The 9817-nt window shown below is 60.5% G+C and overlaps 1 protein-coding gene across 1 annotated transcript; it reads left to right on the top strand.

Moving 5' to 3' along the window:
* Window positions 1-8575: 8575 nt before the first annotated feature.
* GNG13 (G protein subunit gamma 13) lies at window positions 8576-9787 on the top strand (the record flags this gene model as incomplete). The annotated part of the gene is made up of 3 exons (XM_079945171.1): window positions 8576-8619; window positions 9365-9496; window positions 9682-9787. The coding sequence occupies exons 2-3, from the start codon at window positions 9399-9401 to the stop codon at window positions 9785-9787; spliced, it is 204 nt and encodes a 67-aa protein (XP_079801297.1). The 5' UTR covers window positions 8576-8619; window positions 9365-9398.
* Between the last annotated feature and the right edge of the window lie 30 nt (window positions 9788-9817).

Raw genomic sequence — 9817 nt, 5'->3', positions numbered from 1 at the left:
CCTCGGCTCCCCCTGAGATGAGGCCTCAGACCAGAGGGGCTGCAGGGCTCCTCACCAGGTGCTCCCACCAGATGCTCCACCAGATGCTCAAGGGTATTGGGCCTCCATCTCCCTCAGCCCTGCTTTGCTGTTGCTGCTTCTATGACACCACATGCTCTCCTGGCCCCGGGCTGCCATCCCCTCAGGCTCTCGCCCCTTCCCTCTCTCTTTCTCCCTTTGAGGAGGACAGGAAGGACCCTGTTCAGTACCTCTAGCCCCTCTCAATCTTAGGGGAGGGAAGCAGGACATACAGAAAGGTCGTGGTCCGAGCAGCAGTCACCATCTCTCTGCCTAACCATGAGAAAAACATCTGACAAACCCCAGTTGAGGGGCACCCTACGAAATCCCTGACCAGCACACCTCAGAATGGTCAAGGCCATCAAAACTAAGCCAGAGACCCTATCCCAGAGGAGCCCAGGAGATGTGAGGACCACACATCACGGGGGCCTGGCACAGGAAGAGGATGCTACTCAACACTGTGCTGGCGTTGGTTCATAACCGTGATGAGCGCACCTCACAAGCGCAGAGGTTAGTGACGGGGGGTGCGCAGGGCAGGGGACACACAGGGACTCTGTCTTTCCTGCTCAGTTTTTCTGTAAACCTAAATCTGCTCTAAGAAAGTTTTAATTAAGTCTATACTTAATTTTTTTAAGTAGCAAGATGTCCCCACAATCACAGCAGCCCAGTCTCTCCATAGACCCCAAAAGGTGAAAGGACCAAGACCCTCACAATCACCCAGTCTCTGACACAGACGGTGTCCTCTGGGAATCTCAAATATCTGGGCCTCAGCAAGACCAACAGGCAGAGTAACCTTGATTACAAATCAGATTTCCACAAGCTCATTTCTCCTCATAAAATTATACTAAATATTTTATGACTGACCCCCCTTATCTTCAACAAAAGGAATCAAAAAGCAGCAAATTTGGGCTTCCCTGGTGGCGCAGTGGTTGAGAGTCCTCCTGCCGATGCAGGGGACACAGGTTCGTGCCCCGGTCCGGGAAGATCCCACATGCTGCGGAGCGGGCTAGGCCCGTGAGCCATGGTCGCTGAGCCTGCGCGTCCGGAGCCTGTGCTCCGCAACGGGAGAGGCCACAGCAGTGAGAGGCCTGCGTACCGCAAAAAAAAAAAAAAAAAAAAAGCAGCAAATCAATGGGGACAGAACACCAGAAAGGGCATGAGTCAACCATACGTGGTTCACGAGGTGGGTCCAGGGTCATAGGGCTGCGAAGAACTATATGTTCTCACCCCTGACCTCTCGAAAGGGTACAGTGGGATATTCCAGAGGCTATGTACCTGACAAGCAAAGTCGGAACCGACTCAGCAGAAGCAGAGCCAAGAATGCAGCTCCTTTAAGAGATCTGCACAAACATAAAACGATGGGAAAATAATGCTGTTTTTCTTTAAAACGTGATGTTTACATGTAGTGGATTTATTAAGGAGAGTTAAGGGGTCCTGAGACCGAATTTGAAAGCTAGGTCCAGCGTTTGCAACGTAGGGAGGTGATTGCATGGGCCTGTGGCTCCACCTAGTGCCAGGCAGGGGACACGGGTGGCCCAGCCAGCCGAGGATGGAGCCACCTGACACCACCATACAAAGTCGTGGAGATTCAAGAGGTATCTTTTTGGGATTCGGGTGAATGTAACATGAAACTCTGTCCTGGCAGGGCTGCTGGGACCCTCCTCCGAGATGCAGCTCCACAGACCTCGGCACAAGACCGGCTCAGAGCCTCCAGACACCGCGGGGAGCACTCTCACCCTGCCATTGACGCATTTGCCCGTTAGAGATGGGCCCCCCAGAAGGTGGGACTTGGCTACCTGCACAACCCAGGCCCTGCCCAGGACCAGGCCAGGGGGCTTAAGGAGGGAGGGGCTGTGGAGGAACAAGGAGAGGCGGCCTCCAAGTTAGAACTCAGGGACTCACCAAGATAGGGTGGCAGTGGGGCCCCCTGTGGGTGTTGAGCAGCACCCCTAGCCTCCACCTCCCAGACGCCACAACTACTCCCAGTGGGAGCCGCCATCTACACCCTAGCAGACGGTGGTGGGGCAAGATTGGATGTGGATCCCAGGAGACCAGCTTCACAGGTGTGCAAAAGGTCACGGCTCCTTTGCTGTGCCTTGATTCACCAAATTTTGTCTCCAACACGTCCCTCTCCCTCCCTGCAAGCCTGCTCTACTTGCTGTCCAAGCCACAGGCCACCGGGACAGCGCCCCAAGTCCTTAACTGACTCATGCTGGAATACAAGCTTTGTCCACCGTCACCTATCTTCCCAGCCTGTAAGTTTTACACAAAACTGCCTGGTGTCCACTCCATGACACACCTCAAAAAGCACCTGGAACAATAATTAAGTGGCTAGCTCAGGTTTCCAGAACAGCCCTTTAGGAGGGAGGGAGGGTGTCCCTCGAAAGGGGCAACGTGGGGAGGGGAGACTTGAGAGGGAGGACCTGAGGAAGGGTCCTGAGAGGGGGGGACCTGCGAGGGGGGACATGGGTGGGGGGACCTGAGAGGGAGGACCTGAGAGGAGGGACCTGAGGCAGGGGACCTGAGAGGGGGGACATGGGTCAGGCAGAGGCACCCTGCCGGCTCTGTCGCCTGACTCTAACATCGCCCCTTTTTTCACGGAGTCCCGCGGCCGTTCACGCTCACCAATGCTGCCGTGAGGGTGTCCGGCCCCCTCAAAGGTCACCTACCATAACTTGACAGGAGCCTGGGAAGCCAGATCAAGGGAACACCTGAGAGTCACAGACGTGACAACACCGGCTCCCTCCACGCCACACTTCCGCCCTGAGGACGCCATCGCCCGGCTCCAAGATGGCTGCGCCACGCACGACGTCGTACCACAGAGGCCCCGCCCATCAGCCGGAGGGCGGGCCCTCTGAGCGCTCCGCCCCCTCCGCGCTTCGACCCGGAAGGGATCTCCCAAGCCGGCAGCGAGCTTCCAGTGCTACAGGCAGTTGAAAAAAGGGCAGCGGCGGGGATCGTGGACCTGCCCAGAGTTTGGCGGCCCGGAACCTCCTGCAGGGCCTTCCCTCGCGGAGCCGTACAGTACTTTCTTCATGATAAACACCCCACGTTAACACCAGTAAGACCGCCGGAAACCTTTGTTTGGCTCAAGCTTTCTAGATAAATGGGCCGTCAGCCTCCGTGCTAGGAGTCCTCGTCCAGTAAGGACTTTTGATAACGACATCTGTCGCGCGGGGTTTCCTGCCGAAATCCTGGCTTTGAGTGGAAGCCCACTGACCTTGTTCTACGGTCCCGGCGGCCGAGCGGCCAGGGCCCCGCGGTGCGTGGGCTCCTCCCGAAGCCGAGTCCCAAGAGCAGATTTGTCCTGGGTGAACCCGAGCAGCGAGCCTGGCACATCCTGGGGCCGTGAGCGTGGGGAGGGCCCGGCGGGTGTGCCCTCGGTGCCGCTCCCGCCCGTCTCCACCCCGCGAGCTCCGCTGCCCAGGGCGCGCTCCTTGCGTGGACTCCCGTTGGCTTCGTCCTCTCCCGTGTCACATGACAGACGCTCCGCCCCCCTCCCCGGGAGATTTAATTCCGGGGGTGGGAGGGGTGTCTAGATTCCTGTAACTCTAGTGTCTGCCTCTGAGGCTTCAAGTTCTGCACCCCATCTGGCCAGAGCAGCCTGCACAGACTGCATCTCCAGGTGGCAGACACGGCCCAGGGGAGGGAGCCCCACGCTGGACCTGGGAGGGGTCAACGTCCACAGTCCCCATGGAGACCTCACCCCCTGGCACAAGACGGGGGTCCTTTCTGGGAAGAGAGCTTTGTAATAGTTGAGGGTGCCCATTCACTCACTTGCACTGTGCAGTCACCAGAGCTCTTCTGCAGCTTCTGATGAAATGAGCAGATGGCCAGGGATTCCAGGTATTTGAGGGAAGTCACTAAATGAATGACACAACACCCACAGAAGAGGGTGGGACCTGGGCAAGCCCCAGAGCCTCAGTTTCCTGCTCAGCACAGGGGCCAGTTCATCAGACTACCCTAGACGGCGAGTAATGCTGGACATTGTCCTTGCCTTGGGAGGCGGCCCCTGCCTGACAGAGGTGTCTCCTCCCTTTGCTTTTGTGGAAAACCTCTGGGGACTGAAATTGTTTCTAGGAGGCCTCTTTCATCCACCCCCACGTGGTGGTCGTATTGCTTGGGACTAGAAGCACACGTGCTGAAGGTGCAAGTCCCACTGTGCTTGGCCACTGGCCCAAGGGCAGAGGAGGGGCGGGGGAGGGTGGCTGATAGGCTGGTCTGCACCTGTTTCCTCTGTGAGGCAGCAGAGGTGAACTGCTCCTGGAAGTGGCCCACTGCACTGGGCCAGCCTTGCTCCACCTCATCAGGGGGTGCATGTGTGGGGTCAGCTGTGAGACAGAGTGCGGGGGGCCCTCCACACGCCCCCAGCCCCACTCGCGTAGCTGCACGCTGCCGCTGCCCCATGCTCAGGTAGAACTCTCTGCAGTGCTGCAGACCTGGGGGGTGCAAGTCAAGAGGGAAGGCTGAGAGCCATGCCCAGGCCTTTGTAAGGACACACCGGTGGCCCGATGTATGCGTCTGCCCCACTCACCCACCTTCGTGGTGCATGGCCCTTTGGGGGTGCAGACCGGTAGACTCACCAGCAATGCACAGGACCACTGAGTGGCATCGGCCTCATCAGGAGGGGACCCCCATGGCCTGTGGGCACTGGAGTGTTCGGTGCCTCGGAGTCCCGAGATACAGACCATGTGCGTCTTCCTGTTCCACATGCTGGCAGGAGCCAGCATCACAGGAGGACTGGAGCGGGCGAGGAAGGAGATGGAGTCACCTGTGGACCGCAGAGCCGTTAGAATAAACCACTTAACCAGAGTCACTTTCCTGAGACTTTATGACTCAGAGCTTGTGCCAACTAGAGCCCATGGTTCCCTGGAATCATTTGTTGTATATTTTGCACACATGAGTCTAACAGCTTAAATTATTTTTGAAAATCGTTTTCAAAGATTATCCAAGAACTACCTAGTTTTTTGTGAGCTCTTTAACTGGGTGAAATAAAGCTTCTTTGGTATCTTCCAGTCCCTGTGTTCGCTTCTGCTGGTTTTGTTTCCAGGGACAGGAAACAAGTAGGCACATCCCCCGGGGCCACTGTTACTGTGCCTCAGGAGCGTGTCAGCCTGTTGTAATACCAAGGGTCCCACGCCCACCCTGGGACGGAGTGCTGTCAGGCTGGGCCCCCGCCAGGCCTGGGTCCTGCAGCATGGAACACTTGTCTTTTAGTTTCCTCACTGGAGGCCAGTTGTATGTAGGGTCTGACCTCCCCAAGGTCTGAAGCGAAGCTGCAGACACGGGGGAGGTGGTCTCACTCAGGCCTCATCATGCCTGCATGTGGGGCTGGATCTGCCCAGGCAGGGCACTCCATTGCTGGGGCACCATGTGGAAGAGAGCCCTGGTCTCAGGAGGACCCTGAGCAGGGAGCTGGGTCGCCAGCATGCCCAGAAGGGACCAGGTGAGAGGCCGGCCTCAGCTCTGGCCCCGCCCAGCAAGGCCATGGGTTGGAGTGGCATTGAGACAGCACCAGGCTGCAGGTCCCATCTGGTGGGGGCGTTTCCTGCCCCTGCTCCCTGAGCCCTCCTTGGGGACCCTGCCCAGAATGGGTCAGAGCACCCCATACACACCACTGTCTGATTCTTCCTGAGCACTAAACCTAGCACAACCTAGACCCTGCCTCAGGGTCTCACTGCACCTCCCCCCATGCCCACCCTGTCCCCAGGAGCCCAGCCCACACCCCCGCCCCAGTCAGGAGCCCTGCAGGTGTGGGGCCTGGAGCAGCCGTTTCTAGGCCAGTCAGGAGCCCTGTTGGTTCTCACCAGCAGCCCAGTTAGTGGAGATAATTTCAGAAAGGCTGCTGGTCTCCCGGGATCTGCTCTGGGCAACTGCAAGGTGGCGTCAGCTGGAGCACAAGCCGTCACTGCTTCTGGAGCGTCCTCCTCCCACCGCAAATCACTGGGCCTTTGCTCATTCCAGACCCACCCGGTACCCCTGGGGTTCACAAGTCCAGCCTCCCAGGAAAGTGAGAAATAGGAGTTGCTGGGTCCCCCAACTCTCACCAAGGACGGGAGCTTCACAGGCTCACATGAGCAGGCATGCGTCAGCTCGACCACCGCGTGGAGTTTTGGCCTCTGCCACATGAGGCCACCAGGGTCAGCACAGGGACCACTTCTGAACCCTGAGGGTCCACAGGGCAGCGGGTGTGACCAGCACTCACAGACAGGAAACAGTACCTCAGAGCAGGAGTGCAGACCCTGTGCCCCACACAGCTCCCTCCTGCAGGCCAAGCTCCCGCCATCCTGATGACTTGACGATGCCCAGGTATGTTCAAGTGTCATCACTAAGGCCTGTGTGCAGCTCTAAGGCTGATTTCAGCTGTGGTTACAGTGGAGCTCTCTGATCCACGGAGGAGAGATCAAACAGCGCCTGCAATGCAGGCCCCGGAGCAGACCACAGGGGCCATGCCCTGCCGGGTCACACCAGGGCATCTTCCAGAGGACTCTCAGGACACTGTTGTGCCAGAACCTGGTCCTGGGTTCCCTGTTCTGCCCACACCCTCAAGGGAAAGGCATGGGTGGTGGCAGGCCCTGGCTGGCCTGGGTCTCAGTCTAAATCTTGAGCCAGTTCTGGGGGCTGACTCGACACCCTGCCCCGAGCCCCCACCCCTTGTGAGCTGGGCCCACAGCCACAGGAGAGCCCCAGGTAGCCCAAGCAACACAGTGCACGCCCAGTCACAGGGCACCCAAGGGGCCAGGCAGGGGGGTGGAGTGAGGCCAGCATTGCCAGCCATCTGCCCTGAGGAGGATGCTGGCACCCTTGGCTCTAAGCTCTCCAACCCCCATAAATCCATAATAAAAATAATCCCTACTTTTCCTAACATGGCCCAGTTCACGAAGTGCCTCCTGATCCGTCATCACACTGATGTGCCAGAGGGGCCGGGGAGGCGCAGCTGACCTTGTTTTATGCGGTCACAACAGGGAGGGCCCAGGAGCCCAAGGCAGGCAGGGAACACCCCCTACCCTGTCCTGCCTTCTGAGTGGGCGCAGAGTCAGCCAGGGGAGGCTGCAGGAGCACCTGCCGAGGGTCTGGCCCCGGCTGCCCTGAGGAGCTGTGGGGTCTGGCCTCTGAAGGGATTGGTTGGTGAGCTGGGCCCTGCCACCCACTATAGCTGCCCAGTCTGCCTGCCTCTGGCCTGGGAATGCAGGGCAGGGGCCGGAGCAGGAAGCAACTCCACCCAGGCCCAGGTGGCCTGGCCAGAACAGGCTCACACTGTGGTGGGTCAGCTCTGGCCCTATCAGTGGACACTGCTGAAGCCCCAGGGGGATGTAGCATCTTGACCCCATCCTTGCTATTCCCACCTGGCCTGGTGACTCCAGCCCACGAGAGGCAGCAGTGGCTGAGATACAACCTAACAGCTGATGGTCTTTGGTGCTGCACAACGTGACAGCCCAGCCCATCCAGCCCAGTGGGAGGACACGTCACCCAGGGCCAGAGCTGACCCCACACTGCTCCCGGATGCATCTGCCACCCCCAGCTGGTGCCCCAGCAATGGAGTGCCCTGCCTGGGGCTGGCAGAGTGTGCCTGATGAAGCCAGATTCCCAGGGGCAACCCAGCCCTGAGGAAGGAGGGCAGAGAGTGGGGGCGGTGCTAGGGCCTGGCCCAGGTGGCAGGAGTGGGCGGGGCACCTGCCTGGGCTCTGCCCGCCTGTGTGCCCGGCTCACTCGTCCATCACTTCGCCCTCGCCATCACTTGGCCCTTGCCATCTTTGCCCTAGCGGTCACCGTCCAAGGTAGGTCTGGTGAACTGGCTCCTTGCGCTGAGCAGGAAACCGAGGCCTGGGGCTCTGGGACTTGCCCAGGTCCCATTGGGCTGACCTGGACCACCCTAACCCCCGAGGCACCCTTGCCTGTCCGTCTGCGGGCGAGGGCAGCCGCCCTGCGTGTCGCAACGGGCCGGCCTGACCGGTGGAGAGGACCCCTCCGTCCGCGGGCTGGCTGCGTGGGGAGCCGCGTCCGTGCGCCGTGCGCGCCGCCCGCGCCGCCCGCAGTGCCCGCCGAGCCAGCGCCGTGCGCCGAAGCCGGGGGCGCGCAGGGCTGGCGGCGGCGGCTGCGGCTGCGGCGGCTGCGCGCAGGTAAGGCTGGCGGAGACGGGGGAGGGGGCTGCGGACCGGGCTGCCACCGCCCCCAGCCTGGGAAGCCCCCGCCCACGTGACTCTCTGAGAACCTGAGCCGCCGGGTGGGGTGCTGGAACTCGGGGTCTCGAGGAGGGAGCCCCTGCTCGCCCCCCTGGCTGCCCCTGAAAAGTCCCCCTATTCCCCCGGCTCTCACCCTCACTCCTGGCTGACCCTCCCAGGAGCTCCCTCCACGGCCTGAGGCAGGCGAGGTCACACTCCTGGCAGGACCTGCCCACACTTCCCAGGTCAAGGAGGTCGGTTCTCTGGCTCCCAGCCTCAGTGATGAGGGCAGGGGATGGAGGACAGCAAGGGGCTCCCTGGACCCCTTGAGTGGGCTGCAGCAAGGGAGACAGGAGCGACCTGCCCTCACTTGGCCGCAGCTGGCCGGGTTTCCTGAGAGGTCTGAACCTGTGGCTGTGATGGGCGGGCCCACCCTCAGAGACGGGACCAGGGTCTTGTAGGCAGGTCAGAGGAGACACTGGGCAGTGGGAGGCTGCAGGGGTTCCAAGTCTTGGACCAGCTGCTCAGCCTGGGACCCCAAAATCCCCAGCACTTGCCCCCAGCCCCCTGGCCAGAGATGCAAATAGCAGCCTCACTCTCCTGGCCCCTGGATTAACCTGCCCTCGGGGTGGGCTTTGCCCATGCAAAGCAGGGGGAGGCACGTGTGGGTGTGGGTATGGGTGTGTGTGTCAGGGTCCCACCCCTGACACGATAGGTTTCTGCTACCGGGAGTGGAAAGTGGGTCTTGCAGGTGGAGGGTCAGGGGACCTGTCCTGTTCTGCTATCCCCCAGCACCAGGACATTACCCCACCTTCTCCAAGCCACAGGCCCAGCCTTGGTGAGGCTTTGCTGGTGGGTAGGGGTGGAAAGTTTTCTCTGCAGTTAATTAGCCCCATGGGAGGTGGGGGGCAGGCACACAGGGCCTCATTAGTGGGGCCTCAGCTCCAGCCCTGTACCCTGGTGAGTGGCATGGGCTGTGGGGGCCTCCCTAGGCAGTGAGCTGGTGTCAGTGTGATAGGGTGGGGGCTCCCTCCCTCCTTTTGTTGGGGGGGTGGGAGGGGGCTCACCAGTAGGGATGGAGCATCTGGAGGGTGATCGTAGGCTGGCAGCCCCCTGGCTCTGTTGATTCCTCCCATACCTTCTAGCCCCAGGCTGGCCACTTCCGAAGCCCCGGATGCCATGGAGGAGTGGGACGTGCCCCAGATGAAGAAAGAGGTGGAGAGCCTCAAGTACCAGCTGGCCTTCAAGAGGGAGATGTCATCCAAGACTATCCCTGAGTGAGTCCCCAGGACCCCATGGAGCCCCGGCCACACCCCACCCAAGGCCAGCCATGATCTGCATCTCGTTTCCCTGCTCTGTGCTCATTTGTATGAGCCAAGACCACACCCCCACACACTGCCATCAGGCAGCACTTGAGGGAGGGCAGGTGCCCTCGTGCTCACCCTCCCCTCCCCACCCACAGGCTCCTCAAGTGGATTGAGGACGGGATCCCCAAGGACCCCTTCCTGAACCCCGACCTGATGAAGAACAACCCGTGGGTGGAGAAGGGCAAGTGTGCCATCCTGTGAGGCCCCCACACCCCAGACTCACGCTTCCCT

Source organism: Stenella coeruleoalba (assembly GCF_951394435.1).
Source record: "Stenella coeruleoalba genome assembly, chromosome: 15".
Lineage (NCBI taxonomy): Eukaryota > Metazoa > Chordata > Mammalia > Artiodactyla > Delphinidae > Stenella > Stenella coeruleoalba.
The sequence above is the reverse complement of the archived record's forward strand: the minus strand, read 5'-3'. Positions and strand labels throughout refer to the sequence as shown.